At 40.5% G+C, this 17,203-nt stretch overlaps 1 protein-coding gene across 2 annotated transcripts in view; it reads right to left on the reverse strand.

The window, feature by feature from the left end:
* The window catches only part of SLC38A4 (solute carrier family 38 member 4), a 248,378-nt gene that overhangs the window by 6,293 nt on the left and 224,882 nt on the right, over nucleotides 1-17,203 (reverse strand). The window contains exons 2-11 of one of the 2 annotated variants that reach the window (XM_081958397.1): nucleotides 15,861-16,110; nucleotides 14,446-14,536; nucleotides 14,239-14,354; nucleotides 10,112-10,185; nucleotides 9,318-9,410; nucleotides 8,392-8,473; nucleotides 8,218-8,300; nucleotides 8,055-8,113; nucleotides 4,484-4,765; nucleotides 1,344-1,423 (exon numbers count right to left, since the gene is read on the reverse strand). In XM_081958397.1, coding sequence (XP_081814523.1) covers nucleotides 1,344-1,423; nucleotides 4,484-4,765; nucleotides 8,055-8,113; nucleotides 8,218-8,300; nucleotides 8,392-8,473; nucleotides 9,318-9,410; nucleotides 10,112-10,185; nucleotides 14,239-14,354; nucleotides 14,446-14,536; nucleotides 15,861-15,979 — 1,079 coding nt within the window. In that variant the 5' untranslated portion in view covers nucleotides 15,980-16,110. The remainder of the gene's footprint in view (nucleotides 1-1,343; nucleotides 1,424-4,483; nucleotides 4,766-8,054; nucleotides 8,114-8,217; nucleotides 8,301-8,391; nucleotides 8,474-9,317; nucleotides 9,411-10,111; nucleotides 10,186-14,238; nucleotides 14,355-14,445; nucleotides 14,537-15,860; nucleotides 16,111-17,203) is intronic. The other variant, XM_081958398.1, reaches the window with a different exon arrangement.

A 17,203-nucleotide genomic window follows, 5' to 3' on the forward strand; every position in this document is an offset into this window, starting at 1 on the left:
ATGTATATGAGAAAGACTGAGAGGGAGTGGGAGAGAGACTGATGATTACCTTGTGGCTCTTTCAGCTCTATTAAAGGAAAATATTTGTAGCTGAGGATCGAAATGAGAAGTCCTTGGTGCTCTCTGAACTTGGTTGTTTTCCTGAAGACATTTCATTACCCAAAGTAGGTAACATCATCAGTGCTACACCTAATCGTAATCAATGATGTTACCTAGTTTGGATAATGAAACATCTGCAAGAAAACAACCAAGCTCAGAGAATATCAAGGACCCCTCTTTCAGCCTTTCATGTATTCAGTACAACAAGTGGCCTCATTTGCTTATTAAATCTATACCAGACTTCTATTCTGCTAAAGGAACTTTAGGAACTATAATGTGAAGTGGGAATGAATTCTTAAGATTTCACAACTTTAAATTTCCCTACATCACCATGTCATCCTGAGTCATTTACTGTATGTAACTTCATTTATTCATTTTATTTAAAAATAAATATCTGGCGATTATACTTGCCCTTTTTAAGGAGGCTCAATAGAACTCTGGTTAATGGATGATTAGAAATATTAATACTGTAATAGTATAATAATAATTGAAATTTATTTTATTGTTGAGATTAAGAATAAAATGGCTCAATTCTTCAAGTTATTTTATACACAGAAAGCATAAGGACTATCAGTTAACTCTTACTTCATTGCTGGCAAAGGAATAATATTCTATGCCACAACTGAGAAAATAGTTTATTTAGGAAGCCCAGTTGAAAAAGGAGTTAAATGTAGGTTTGTCCCCCAGTAGGAATAAATAACTGACAAATTTGGCTGAAATGGTTGAGGGTGGGATTATGTTGTCATTCAAGATCTGTTGCTTCATGGTCACACTAGCTTTGAGTACATCTAAAAACAGAAGTGTTACCAGTGTCCCAAAGAAAGCTTATCTTCCCCTGATATTATACAGGCAATCCATGGTTAAGAAAAATGTAATATTTTTATGAACCACTGAAAACAGGATGTATATAAAAATATGCAGCTTCAGCAGTTCATGAAAACATTGCACAGCTTCAGTGGTTTGTCAACATGAGAAAGAAGAAGGCTGTCTGCCATTTTTATTAATATGCAGCTTGTTCATCAATACAAATTGTCTCCAAGTTTGATCTTAATCCACAGACTGCCTCTATACTAATCAAACAGTAAGTTACTATTACAGTACAAAATGAAATTACAAATTAATAAATAAATAATAATAAACTAAAGAAAAGTGAAACAGAAATAATAAATAGTAATGTTTTGCTATGGAAAAATTGCAGTCTTTATGAAATAAAAAAGCCAGAGGAAATCTGTGAGTAGTCTTACTTTTTAAGTTCACTGTATATAGGTAATACTTCTGGATGGCATACAAATGCAAATGCCAGAATTGGTATTGTATAGGCAGTCTGAAACAAACAAACAAACAAACAAAGAAACAAACAAGGATTTCAGCTCTGGTTAATTCTGGGCTTGCTTTTTCCTGGGCAACCTGTATTCAATTTCCTGAACACTGTAAGGGGTTGCTAACAGGGATGGGCCTCACATTATTTTACTACCAGATCTGTGGGTGGTGGTGGGGCATGTGACTGAGTGGGCATGGCTACCTTGACATCACTCATGCACATGTAGTCACATGCCCCCCCCCACCTAGCCACACCCACAGAACTGTGAAAATTTCTGTTTTGCCAGCTGGAAGGCTGGCAAAGAAGCCTCACTTTCCCCACTGCCATGGTTCTTGGAGGAAGGAGGCAGGTATGCTGGCCCGGTGCTCACTTCCCTTACTGCTCACTGCCATTTGCCCCCTTGCCGCTTTCCCGACCAGATACCCAGCTAAGCAGGGCAGGCGGGGGCCCGGCTGTAGCTGGCGAGGAGGGGGCAGTAAGGGAAGTGAGCCCGGTGCCAGCACCCCTGCCTCCTTCCTCTGAGAGCCGGCATAGGGGACAATCAGCCTTCCCCGCCGCTGCACTCTCGCCTTCCACATGGAGCCTCCACTTGCCTGCCCTGCTTCTCCTCCTCATGGCTGATACCATGTTTTGCAGGAATAAAAGTGGGCATGCAGAGAGAACTGGGAGAGGAAGAAGAGGTCCCAAGCAGGTGGGTGGCTGTCCTACATACCTGCATTTTCCCCTCCTTCCCTCAATGCAGCCATCTCCTCCGCTCTGCATCCACTTGCCCATCTGCGGCTACACACACTCCGGCCTGCCCACTCTCCCTGCATTTTCCCCTCCTCCCCTCAATGCAACCATCCCATCTGCGACCACTCACAATCTGACCTGCCTGCTCCCCCCCCCCCCGCGTTTTCCTCTCCTCTCCTCAATGCAACCATCCCATCTGTGGCTGCCTAGGCTCTGGCTTGCCCGCTCCCCCTGCATTTTCCCCTCCTCGAAGAAGCAGAGCGAGAGGTGTGGAAGCTGCTGGCAGGCGGGTGGGCAGCAGCTCCTCATGCTGGGAGCGGGCCAAGCCTGGCCACGCCACTGCAGAGCCTGTGATGCTTTCCCTTTGGCCTAGGTGGCACCACTTCATCTTAGTGAAGACCAGGTCACCATAATTCACTTTCATTTCACGGTGAGAGAAGAAAGGAATGGTGGTTCTGCGGCGGTATTCTGGAAGGGCAGGTGGATGTCTGCAGCCAGCCAGGGAGGGAGGGCAATGAGAGAGGCGGCAGCAGCCCCTTTTAAGAGCAGTGCACAGAGGTGGCAGGCACAGTGGGCAAGGCGGCCCTGGCACACCTGTTGCCTCTGCTCGTGCACCATGTCCAGCTCCGGCTGGCCACACAAATACAAATACAGTGACCTGTTATTCACCAAGATGAAATGCTGTCACCCAGGACAAAGGGAAAGCTCCCCCTGGCCTTCTCCACGCATGAGGAGCTGTTGTCCACCCACCCACCAACAGTTTTCATGCCTCTCGCTCTGCTTCATTGCCAGCAGGAAGCAGCACCATGGCTGAGTCTCCTTTCCCCAGAGCCCAGAGCCCAAAGCCCCATGGAGCCGGCATGGGAGGCATGTGGTCCCAGTTGGAAGGCAGCTTTTTCTGCAGCATCCCCCTCCCCTCTTTTGGATCGCTCTGTGGGGGGGCTTTGCCTTTGCAGAAATGGGGTGGGCGGTTTGTACATAGGATTTGCAGGGGGGATATGCAGCCCTCCATAGAACCACACAGGATGCACATTGGGGACATGCAGAAGGGAGCTAGTAGCCTACTCCTTTCTGCGCAGCCCTGCCACGCTTGGCTGCCTTCCCTGTGGCTTTTCTGGTGTTTCCCCATGCCCACTCACCTTCCGAGATTGGTGTCCAGCCTGGCCCGGCCAGTAGGTGGGTAGGCAGCTGGCCCTTGGTGGAGATGCAGCCGCTGCTCTGGGGCTGAGGGGGGCAGAAGCGGTGCCGATGGTGCTCGGTGCCCGATGGAGGGCAGGCGCCAAGTGAATGTCCCTGGGGCTGTTGCACATGTGCACTGCCTGCCCTGTCAGCCCCAGAGCAGTGGCTGCATCTCCACCAAGGGCTGCAGTGGGAAGCCAGTGGGCTGCTTCAGAGCCTGAAGTCCCACAGAGCTGGCACGGGAGACATGCAGGCCCAGGTGGAAGGCAGTCTTTTCTGCAGCATCCCCCTCCCCTCTTTGGATTGCCCTGAAGCATGGGCTCTGCCTTTGCAGAATGGGGCGGGAGCATGTGCAGCAGCCCCAGGATGTCCACTTGCTTTCCCAGAACACCACTGGGCCTCAGCCCCAGTGCAGCATCTGTGTTTCTCCCAAGGGCCGCAGGCTGAGCTGGACGCCAACCTCGGAAGGCAAGCGGGCATGGGGGACTGCTGGGAAGGCCGCATGGAAGGCAGGCTAGCATGTCAGGGCTGCAGCCAGCATGGAAGGGGGCAGGGCAGCTAGCTAAGCCAAGACTCTCAGGCTTACCTGGCAGACAGATCAGGGGCAGAGCGCTTCATGCAGGCAAGTTGCAGAGCAGAGACTGGGTGGGGTGGAGCACATGCACAGTACTAAAAAATGCTTCTGCGGAGAAGCAAAAAACAAGATGGTGGTGCCTATGGCGCCACCGATAGAACCTGCACGGCCACGTGTCCACCGGAATTACTACCTATTCAGCTGAACCAAACCATAACCCACCTCTGGTTGCTATGATGCAATAATTAATGTTAAAGCTCTAAGCAAGTCAGAAGCCCAGATGAACAGAGTTAGACCAAGAAGTGGGTAGCCAGAAATCTATTTTGGAAGGAAGTGTCTCAAACATATCTTATGTTAAATTTGGAAAGAAGGAGAATGAGGACAATATTGGTTATGGGACTATTGCTTCTACTGTATATTCTTCTAACCATGATGCAACAAGATATGGCCACTATTCAGGTTTCAGCAGTGACCAATATAGTTTACATATTTAAAATTTCCAGAACTCACTCTTTAATGGAAAAGATCAAGATTTATAGAGGTTATTTTCTGTTGGATATATGATAACAGGATCTTACCCGTGAGTTAAACATAAAATACTTGGCTTGGCATTTGTCTTTGTCTTCTCCATGGGCTTCATATTCGACTCCACTTTGATGTAGATTAGCTTTGGTTTCTTCAAAAACTGAAGAATATTGTTTGTTAGTGCTGTCCATCATCAAATTTAATTCCAAATTAGCAGAATCATTTGGTAATGCCACTACAGGTAGCAGAACTGCACTATCATTATAGGACCAGTTCCCAACTTTATTGTCCAAGACCGGGAGAGGACAGCCTATTTGGGATTTCTTGTAGATTACCTAAATTATTATAAATATAAAGAAGAAAAATACATGTATTCATTTATCACAAAAAGTACTTGATCTTGTTATAAAGGACTGCAACTATCATTTTCTCAGACATTACATTTCAATGTTGCATTGTCAGAAAAGTAAAACAACAAGTACATTTGCATATAACATGGTGCCTACTATCCAATGAATATGTTTTGAATAATGCAGCCATTGGATATTTGCCAGAAATGATCTCTATTTTTAAAGTTTACATAGTATATCTTTTAATGTTTAATTTAATTTAATGCAGTATACAATTGCAAAGATACTTCAGTTTTGAGAAACAATGCAATAAAGAAAAACCAGCCTGGATATCAGTAACGAAGACAAAAATAATACTTTGCATATAAAGATTTTGCTGGACTTATTTGGTTTATTGTTGATTAAAACAGAAATATGTATAACATATTAAAATTTGTAACCTAATCAAGATTGAGTTATCATGTTCTGTTACTTCTCAAGCTATTAACAGCACTTCTGCTACATAATATTCCAGGATTAGATGGTAATTGAGAGATCATGACCTTATCTTCATCTCCCAATATTCTCAGAAGATGATAAAAGATCATTTTGGCATTAGAGGAGGAGACAGGGCTAAATTTGGGTGCTTTGATATTTGGGACAGAAAATATATAAATTGGATTGGGAAAATCAATACTTCAATTATCACACTGTTGATTTTCAGTACCAAATAGCCATATTTCAGTGTAATATTGGATCATGTTTTGTGTTTGGAGATATTAAGAATGGTAATGAAAAGGTTTCCTTCTGAAAGGATTTCCCCACCCTTAATTTTGCAAAAAGAAAAACAAAAGAAAAAGAACCATGCAAGTGAAAGTTTTCTAGCTAATTTTGCTAAACATGGAATTGGAAAAGGTTTCATCTATCTTACACCACTACTTAGTCTCTATTTATATTGCCATGGTTCATGTCACAATCAATGTTCCCTCTAATTTTTTTTCAATGTGAGCAGAAAAGTATAGTGTTTGAGCGGCACATTTTCATGCCTGAGCACCTGAATTTTTTTCACAGATGTCACCTAAGACAACAGCGAAATCAGTATTATTTGAAACTCAGTTATGTTTCTTCAAGGTACCCGCTTAATTCAAAGTGTTATATAATATCAGTTTCACTTAACAACGCTCCTGCTTAGCAACCAAAATGTTGGCTCAGAAACTCTGGCATTTGAAGCACACAAGTCTTAAAGCTGTCAAGTTACAAGACCCTTGCACCCCTAACCCTTTAGGGAAAAAAACCCCAGGGGTCTTCAAACCTGACAGCTTTAAGACTTGTGGACTTCAACTCCCAGAATTCCTCCTCCAGTCATGTTGGCTCAGAAACTCTGGCATTTGAAGTGTGCAAGTCTTAAAGCTGTCAAGTTACAAGATCCTTGCACCCCTAATCCTTTAGGGAAAAAACCCCAGGGGTCTTCAAACCTGACAACTTTAAGACTTGTGGACTTCAACTCCCAGAATTCCTCCTTCAGTCATAGTGGCTCAGAAACTCTGGCATTTGAAGTGTGCAAGTCTCAAAGCTGTCAAGTTACAAGACCCTTCCACCCCTAGAAAAAAAACGCAGAGGTCTTCAAACCTGACAGCTTTAAGACTTGTGGACTCAACTCCCAGAATTCCCCCACCAGTCATGTTGCAGCGATGTAATCTGCGTGGATCTGCTCCATCTTTGGTTTCTTCATCGTGGGCAGGGCTGCTGCTGAAGATGCCGACGAGCTGCTACCTCCTCCTCCTCCTCCAACAGCACCACCGGATTTGCACCTGAGCTCAGCGCCGCGTTACCCCTGCCCCCTCCTCCTCCTCCGTGCTTTTGAGGAGCCATGAGGCTTTTTTTCCCCCTGCTCCCACCCCCCCGCCTTCCTACTGGCTCCCGCAGCCTCATGGCTCCTCAAAAGCACAGGGGGGAGGGGGCAGGGGTAACGCGGCGCTGAGCTCAGGTGCTTCAAGCGGAGGGGAGGCAGCGCTGCCACACGCGGGGATGCCGGCTGGAGCTTTGCTGGCTTCAAGTGAGCCGCAGCGCCGGGCGCCAAATCCGGCAGTGCTGTTAGAGGAGGAGGAGGAGGTGGCTGGCAGCAGTTATTCCAGTGGCGGCGGGGGCTTTGGGGCTTCACAACTACCCTCAGTCGCCCCGTGCTCATCAAAGCAAGTCCGGGGAAGTCCTTTGCGGGCAGCCCGTTCTAGCTGCCTGCAAAGGACCTTCCCAGCTTCCGGAGCCTGTGGCAATAGAAATCACTGCGCGGCAGTTGAAAACTGCTGCGCGGTGTTTTCTTGCCACCTGCGCGCCCACGCAGCCGCGCACCTTAGAGGGAACATTGGTCACAATAGCTCTAGTTTATCTGGTGAGAAATGGAGAAAATTTCACAAAAAAGATGGAGCTATTGATGTGCTCATTAACTCCTTATTGCCATTTTAATGCATGCACCAATAATTTACAACAGAACATTCAAAGTAGTGTCTCTAGAATAGAGTAGAGTAGAGTAGAGTAGAGTAGAGTAGAGTAGAGTAGAGTAGAGTAGAGTAGAATAGAATAGAACAAATATGATTATTGGTATTTTATCTGTAGTAAAGGGAATGATATCAAGAATATGGAGATTGGCAAAAAAATCAATATATTGAAATATTGAATAATTAAGGAAATATTATAATTCAACAAAATATGTTTATTACTACTAAAAGTCTATAAGATTATTAATTATGTTGAATAGGAAGGGTATTGTATTATTTGTACTAAAATGTAACTCTGGTTCCACACTCTTCACATAATGATGTGTTTGTAGAAAAATAAAAAATAAAAATAGAATAGAATTCAGTTCTTTATTGGCCAAGTGTGATTGGACACACAAGGAATTTGTCTTTGGTGCATAAGCTCTCAGTGTACATAAAAGCTATGTAATAAATCATGATCACAGTCATAAAATACATTCATCATTAATTATAAGATGCAACACTTAGTGATAGTCATAGGATGCTAAATAAGCAAGCAACATAAATCATACTAGGAAACTAAATAAAACAACGTAAGTCATAAAGATACAAGCAATAAAGTTATAGTTATAAGCAGAAAAGGAGATAGGTTATAGGAAAGATGAGAAGAAGAATAGTAATGCAGCTTTACTAAATAGTTTGACAGTGTTGTGGGAATTAGATGTCTGGAACTTCTAGTTCCAAAACCTTCTAGAAATCAATTAGAAAAGACTGGTGTAAAGATTGTGCACATTTTCTCTATATTTGGTATAAAAACTTACCACACTGACAAAGAATACCATACAAGTAAGCGAAAATCCACTTGTATAACCAAGATAACCTTTAAAATAATAAGTGAACATATAGTTATTTGAAGAATGAAATGATAGTACAATTTTCTATTTGTTAAAGATAAACTATATATTTGAATAAGTAATTGCTTACCTAAATTTTTTAGTAGTGAAAGGGGGAGAATAATTCCAATGCTCACAAATATAACAAGATAGTTGCCATTCAGATACCATTCTCTGGTTTAAGGAAATAAAATATGAATTAATTAAACTCATAAATAGATGGCTTTTAATAAATATATATAAATAAGCATAAGCAAAAACATACCCAGAATTCTCTTCGAGTCCTAAAAATGCCCGGATTACTTCTGGCAGTTCATATTTAATAATAAAGAGGTAGCTTGACATTGCTATGAATGAGAAACATGTTATCTTAGTTGAATAGGATGCTTGAAAAGGGACATAGAAAAGATTCAGTTAAAATTTCAGTTAAACAGAAATGCTAAATTTCACATTGGGGAGGATGAACAGTGCTAAGATGTGTATAACAATGTTGGGTGTTTACATACTTATAAAGACATTGGGAAACAAGTGTACTGTATATTGTGACATTTGTGTGATGTTGTTGCCGCCACTGAAAAGTACCCATAGGACAGGGATCCTAAACTAGTAGGATCAAAATGGTCATATTAAAAAAAAAAGATCCCCAAAGGCATTTAAATGCACATGCAAACATTAGCCATTGCTTGTCATACATTAATAATTTTCTGTAATCACACAATCCATATGACATGCTATAATTTGCTGGAAATCCAGAACGTCTTATAGCAAACGCACTGCAGACAACATACAAGTATAATAAATTACAAAACAGTATTTCAGTTAGAAAAATGCTACTTGGACAATGTAAATTATGCATTCTTTTTACTTTTCTAAATGTCATTTTTCAATTGTTCCATATCAAGTGTTAATATTAGAATATTCTAATATTTATTATTTATTTATTTATTTATTTATTGGATTTCTAAACCGCCCCCTCTCCCAAAAAGGGACTCGGGTTAGTTAGTTTTCAGCTGCTATTCAAATTATATATATTACTTGTATACCATGTTTGGCAATACAATTAAGAAATTTATTTTTATTAAATCTAATTCAAGATTATGATGATATCAATGGTAGACAACTGTTTCCAATTTTTATCATTAGACAAAACATTCTTATTTTAAACCTTCTCAACTATCATTTCCAATTTACCTCCAATGTTCTGCATTGTGAGAGAAACAAAAGCACCAATTTTTCCAGGACATCCGAATGCCTTTTCACCTAGTTTTTCATATATTAGTGAGCCTAGGATCAACAGGAAATGGAACATTTTAGTACAAAATATTTGATCCATTGGTTTTGATTTGAATCTTTATGACAGCTCACTGGTTAATTTAAAATAGGTACATACTTTAAAAAAAAATCCACTAAAATTAGGAAAGGGTAAAATGTGACTAAAATCTGACTGTGCTACCATTCAATGCTGGCTCTGATTTGGGATTTAGGAAGACTTTGGGTAAAGTATCCTAAGGATGCAGTCCCATTTTGAAATGAAAGGACACAAAACTGAACATTCTTTTGGCTGCATCTGATTCCCAAGATATAGTGGTTCTCAACCTATGGTCTGTGGAAACTGCAGAGAGTACGATGTCATCATAGGAGGTCCATGAAGGCTTCAAGAAATGTTATGACTTAAATCTTGAGTTAAGTCTTGGGGGTCTGTGGCACAAAAGGCATTTAAAGGGGGTCCATGGGGAAGAAAAGGTTGAGAATCACTGCCATGATACATGTAAGAAGTTTCTAGTAAATGCTCATTGTCAATCTCTGAAGCTAACAATACTACATAGTCATTTTGAGGATCTTCTTGGTAGAATGATAGCACTGATGATAATAGTAGTAAAAATAGTTGTGATTATTGAGTGTCAGAGTGGGGAGCCTGATATTCTATGAGTTGGAATATGCTTACTTAAAATATTGCCCCCCTTCCCACATTAAGTAAATCATACCTCCTTCTTTGGCTGTCTTCAGTAGTAGATGTACTGAATAGAGTGACATTAGTGCTACACTGAAGAGTAAGATTCTGAAAGACATATGGAAATATAAATATAAATGAAAAAACAATTATGAATAAAGGCTTTCTAGTTCTCTATAGAGACTTTAATTTAGGGGTGCTGTTGTAGCTTCAGAAATGAAGAAAGAAAAAATGAAGAAATAATGCAAGGTGAAGAGATAATTAGGGAGATACTAGATTGTGCAGAAATGGAATTTATTTTACCAATGGTTGGAAAAAAGGGGTGGAGATTAAGAATGTAATCTGTATTGTTAAGCAAATTAAATATCCAGACAACATGATGTTTATTGAGCACTATCAAATGAAAACAATAGAAAATTAATAAAATGTATTTATATATAAAAAAGAAATGATGAAAGAACATTTGAGGGAAGCAATCAGAAAGTCACAATGAGGTTCACAGGTATTCCTAAAAGCCCAGTCTATAGTAAAAGTATTTGCCTTCTTACTGTGTGTCGTATAGAATTATATATACTTTAAAACAGAGAAGCTTTGGCCCTTCTCTTCACTTGACACTATAGCCACTCATACAGTATTTACTTTGAATTTAGGCTCATATAAAATACATTTGTTATTTAATAAAGAGTGATATATGATAAAGATGTGAATCAATGCCTTAGAACCGTGATGGCAAACCTATGGCACGCGTGCCACAAGTGGCAAACAAAGCCATTTGTTAGGGCACGCGAGGCATTACCCTGTCAGCTCCAGCACACATGCGCATGTTGGCCAGCTAACTTCAGCCTTTATTTTTGGCTGTTTTTCACCCTCTGGAGGTTTCCCTGAAGCCTCTGGAGGGTGAAAAACAACCCAACACGCAAACCAGAAGCTTGGGAATGGAGAAAAACCTTTTCTAGAAGATAGAAGTAGGGAGGGGTGAGGGCAGAGAAGAAGGGGTGGACATACCAGTCTGTTCGCTCTGCTTCTATGGGATTGCAGGGGGGGAATTGGAAAAATGCAGGCAGGTGATGGCCATTGGCATGCTGCCCTGTGCCGATCTTGCCCTGTTCTGATGTAGCGCCAACAGCTCAGGGTGAGCTATATGGGAACTGGGCAATGCAGCTTCCATGCAATGGGAGCTTGGGAGAAAGGGTGCCTGTGTCTCCCTTGGAAAGTTGAAGGAGGAAGGTTCACCTCTCCCACCCAGAATTAGTGGCCTAAGCTCCATTTACCTGAAGGACAGGAGAGGAAGGGTGCGTCTGGCCTGGAGAGAGCCAGGTTGGCATCCTGCAGGCCCTCATTCAATTTTCTGCCTGCTGTCGACTGCCTTGCTCCCTCCCGATGGTTCTCCAGCCTGCCAGAGTGCTGACTTCCCTGCTTCCAGAAGACATGCCTCTCTGCAACTGGTCAAGGAGGGCACGAGAAGAGGTTTACAAGCTTGAGGGATCATGGAGCAAGAGAAGAGGTTTACAAGCTTGAGGGATCATGGAGCTATTTGTTTGAGATTTTTACAGCTTGCCAGGTTTTGAAATACAAAACCTGCCCAATTATCAAGAGAGGCATGTGAGTGAATCCCTCCAGCACCATGAGGTGTGTGTGTTTGCTCTGTGTGTATGTTAAAGCCAAGAAGGAGGAGACAACTTGGCCGAACTTTTCCTGCCTCAGAAGCTGCTCAGAAGGCAGCCACCATGGCCTATCCCTTTAAGGTCCCCCCTGCCACCCGACTTCAGCTTGCGGAGCGACTGGGACTGGGAGAGTCAGGCCGTTTTCTTGTGGCCATGGTGGCCCTGCTTGGCTACCTTTGCACAGGGCAGCATTCAAGAACCTTAAAGGGACAGGCCATGGCAGCTGCCTTCCGAGCAGCTTCACTGCGAAGGGAGGCAGGAAAAATTTGGCCAAGTCATCTCCTCCTTCTTAGTCTCAAACATACACACAGAGCAAACACGCATACACTTCATGGCACTTGGACCTTCTGCGAGGAAACAGTGCATGGGCGAGTCTCTCTGGCACTGTGAGGTGTGTGCATGTTTGCTCTGTGTGTACATTTGGACAAAGAAAGTGGCGACCTGGTGAAGGGTGAGACAGTGATGGAAACATGGAGAAGCAATCAGGGAGGTGTCCCTTTAAAAAGGCAGGAGGTGGGCGTACATATTGAGCATGGACTGAAAGTGCTGTCGTGGAGTCCTTCTTCACAAGAGATCACCTGGCAGTGAGGAGGGAGAGTGAGAAGGGGGCAGCTGCTAGCACAGAGAGGAGTGTTTCCGGGATGAGGGGAGCTGGGAAGAGAAAAGGCAGCCTCCAAGAGTAAAGTAAGTGAGTGAGTGAACATTTGGGCTGTCGAGTGGCCTCTTTATTCCCCCTCACTCCCAAGGCAGCTGGGTAGCACCTGTCTCCTTGCATGAGAAGAGACCAAAGGGCCTTCTCACTGGGATCACTGCCCTCATTCAGATTTCCCGCCTCCCTCTATGGACATAGAGGCTCTATATGAATATTTGTTCACACACCTGCTTATTTTATACTTCCTGACTGTTAACTGATATTAAGTTATAGTTGTCTAGTGGAGGCATAATTGGGAATTTTTGTTTGGTTTAGGTCAAAATTTTTGTGCTGCTGATGGTGTGAGGGAGGAGTTGGATGTTTTGCCAAAGCTTATCTATGCTCTTCTGATTATGATACTGAATTATCATCCAAACTAAGAACATTAATGTAAATATCTTTAAGAAACATTTTTCCTGGATAAAATTATCCTTTACTGTTACAAAATCATTGATAAACTACATCTATTTTCTTTTTCCCCTCTCATGTCTAAACCCTATCTCAATCTAGAATCCAGTCTAGATTGAGCAACAATTATTTTTAAATTTTAATAAAGGATTTAAAAATATTCTATTTTTAAAAACTTCACTAGCTTATTGTTGAACATTTGTTTCATCAACTTTTTAGTCTTAAATACTGAGAGTACTGAGAGTATATTTGTTGGTAGACCAATCATCAAATCCAATTATTTCAATCATTTCCAAATTAAACATCATGATGCTAGATTCAAAGAATTGTAATCATTTGCTGAACGGAACAGCTTTGAAAGTTGTCTCCTGCTTTGATAGAACTAGCTATAGTTAAAACTTGCTTGGAAACATCTGCTGTTGTCAAAGGATACACGTTATAGATAGTGTAGGTCAGCTGTATGTCCCTACTGTCAGTATTGCTAGAACATTTAGCATAGTAAGATATTAGATGGATAGAAATCTATACCTACATGTTATAGTTTCAGATTGAGGGTTATACAGTTCAAGCAAAATTTCCTGCAGCTGTGCAAGCTCTCTAATTAATAGGATATCAATTTCTGTTCTAAATCACTTTCTTTTGGCTCCCTTTTTTTCATTTGAGAAGAACAGAGAGAGCTACCATTTACCAACAGATATAGATTGTTAAGTATATAAGGTATTGTTTGGATTTTCCCCAAAGACTGAAATGATACTGGATTTTTACTATTATATGTGCTGTTTGCCACAGTACCAAGTAAGTGAATTTTGCCAGGTCCAGGTTTGTATACAGGAAATTACTAACTTATTGTTTCTCATGTTAAGAATGCGAGAGAATTCATAACAAGGATTTATTTGGATTGTTTCTCCTGTTAGCTTCTTTGTACTCTGTATTTGTCCTGAGCACAAAATACACAGAGTTCTCATCAAATGAGAATGCTTCATGTTTAATTTTTCCCCAATACCTTTAAAAGTGGATTAGCAATACTTTAGTATTAACCAATTGCATAAGGGGTGAGTCCCAAAGATGCTTTTTCAAGAGGCAACAGGACTTTCTGCTTTTTCTTTGAAGACATTTTGCTTATCATCCTAGAAGCTTCTTCAGCTCTGAAGAAGCTTCTTGGATGAGAAGTAAAACGTCTTCAAAGAAAAAGCAGAAAGTCCAGTTGCCTCTTGAAAAAGCACCTTTGGGGCAACCATGACCTGGATGACTGAGAATCTCCATAGACAAAAAGGGTAAATCTTTTATCCTATGACTAGACTAGCAACAGAATGTATTGATTAAAGAACCTTATGGCACCAAATCATACTCATAATTTTCCTCACCATTTTTTTTAAAAAAACATAGCTTACTACTTACATAAAAAGGACAATTCCAGTGTTGGCCATGGCATAGGATAACCCTAAGATACCACTGCCCATGATGGCGTTGCTTAAATTAAATGCTGAAATACCAAATGAAATATTTCCTGGATGCTGTTAAGGGAAAATAAAACATTGAAGATGTATTAATTGTACCACTTCTCCAGAGACAGCCCTACAACATAACTGTTGCCAATAAACTTACATATTCATCTGTATAACTTTCCATTTTCTTTTTACCTAGGAAGCCGTTAGCAAGAAACTTCTGGCTTTCTGCATCATCACCAACAAAGTGGCTGAAAGGTGAAAAAAAGCAAATGAAGCATAAGTCTTTATAATGAAAATAAAATAAAATGAAATAACTTTACATTGTTCTAACCAACTTTAAATAACATTAAATAACATGGAAACATTACAGAAATAAAATAAACTGCAAGCACAGATGTAATTTTCTTAGTGCCAGATAAACCATTTTGACTACTGAAGCTGTTAGTCTTAAGACTTAGTAAAGATGACAATATAAATTGTAACAGGAAACAGATTAGTGTTGGGAAAGGGAGGCAATACATGTAGTTCTCAACCTATGATCACAATTGGGAACAATTTTTTATTGCTAAACAAGGTTATTGTTAAGTAAATCTTGCCTGATTTTATAACCTTTTTGCCACAGTTGTTAAGTGAATCTCACAGCTATTATGCAGATCTGCCTTTATAGGAGAAGAGCAAATAGAGGTAAGGAGATGGAGTTAAATGTGTTATCAGCTTATAGTCTTTAGATTGCCACCAATGATCCAAGTCCAGTTCCCCTTAAATTCCTTTGACCATTATTTATTGCCAATTTAGTGTTGACCATTAATTGACCAGATTCTTGTGTGAAAGCTTGATTAAATCTTCTGTGCTGTAACTTGATGTATAATCCTGATCCTTTGTGCCTAACATGCTTTACCTATTGACTGCTTTTTGGAAGTTGACTGGGAAGGTTGAAAATGGTGATTACATGACTTTGGGATGCTGAACCATTCTAAATATATGCCAGTTGCCAAATGCCCAAATTTTAATGACCTGACCAAGAGGATGCTGCAATAGTCGTAAGTGTGAGGATTGTTCATAAATCCCTTTTTTCAGTGCAGATTAACTTTAAATGGTTGCTAAATGAATGGTTCTAAGTCAAGGACTATCTGTATTACCCAGTTCCAGCAGTAGAGCACTTAATAGTTTAAAATCAAATGTACTGTTCAAATCATTAAACAGATTTCAAGAAAGGACAGTCATTTGAAAATGATCACTGGTTCCTGTGACTTCAAATATTAACTTATACGTGTGATCAGTTTGACAGTAATAATGAGAATCATCAGAAAAAATATTAATAATAAATTAAACAAAGTGTTGAACAAAACTAAGGATAAGTGTTAAACTGTGCAGGCAAATTTGCAGATTTCTTTTTATATGTAGTGTGGAAAATCCCTTTCCAGAAATACAGGTGCTGCCTTTTATAGGAAAAGCAGAAACAGGCATTTTCATTTTCAGCAATATCAATTATTTAATCATCTGACTTCCTCCAGTGAATTATATTACTTTTCTAACATGTTTTGCACTTTCTGTAACTACATTGCTTCCTACCTGCTAATAGTAGCCTTCTCTGGATCAACCATATCTGCATCATTGTCTTCAGTGCTGTCTCCGCTGTTGCTCTCCTCATCAAATTCTGTGTTGACTTTCTGCAATTCCAGGCGATCCATCTGAGCAGTCAGCGATTTCCAGTAACACACAAACGCACACACACACCGAGGCAACTTCAGTGTCAACAGAACTCAGCTTTTGGTTTAAAGGTTCTGTATCCACAAGATGTTGATTCTTGGAATACTTAATTCTATAACAGAATTTAAAAAATGACAACCTCAAATCAGAAAAATGGAAAGGGATGTAATAATATTTTAATATAGAAAAAAGTGTATGAATTAAAATATTATCCGCAGTTTCTTCTCAAACTAAGATGTACAATCTACATATGTCTAATCTGAATCCAAGCCAGTGGTGGGATTCAGCCAGTTCACACCTATTCAGAAGAACCGGTTGTTAACTTTCTAAGCAGTTCAGAGAACCAGTTGTTGGAAGAAAACTTATTTTGTTTTTTTCCCCACTTTACAAGGCTAATCCTGTAAGGAAGGCAGGCAGGAAACATTCTGATGTTGTTTCTAGACTAATCTTTATTGCCCTGCTTACAGAAATTGCCTCTCTGGTTAACCCTTATTACATTGTAACAGCTAAGGCAAAGCGCCCATCGACCTGAGTGACATTGAGTTGGCCATGCCCACACAGTCACATGACCACCAAGCCACACCCACCCAACTGATCATTAGGGCACAAAACCAGTTGTTAAATTATTTGAATCCCACCACTGATCCAAGCCCATTTGAATTAAAAATTGACAATTGTATTTATGACATTTAAATACAGCATTGTGTAGTAGTATTATCCATAACACAAATCTTGTGAAAATAAAATACAAGACCAAGGAGAGTTTAAGAGATGCCACAAATAACATTAATTCACATCCTTTATTTTACAGTCTCCCTTTCTCCAAAATTTATATTTGAATTCCTATTAAACTTCAGGAAGAATCCTTGCTAATATTCCAATTCTCTCTCTGAATTATTATTCTGGAAGTTATTTTAAAAAATCAAAGGGAAACATTATTTTAGTAAGTGCAATGAATAAATGGGTGGGAACAAATTGAAAGTATACAGAAAAAAATGATTTAGTTATTTAGAGATCCATTAATGAGTGTAATGAAAGTTTGATGAGTTTAAGCATAATAAATCATATGCACACATGTGCACCTATATTGAAAGTGTCAGGGTTCCAAATCACCCAACTCTGTATAATCCCCCCTCCCATTTCCCCACAATAAAAAAATGCATAGTAGAATAATAGAAAGTGTGGCAGGCCTGAGGTCCAAAAGA

The sequence above is a fragment of the Natrix helvetica genome (assembly GCF_964273705.1).
Source record: "Natrix helvetica genome assembly, chromosome: 6".
NCBI classification, from domain to species: domain Eukaryota; kingdom Metazoa; phylum Chordata; class Lepidosauria; order Squamata; family Natricidae; genus Natrix; species Natrix helvetica.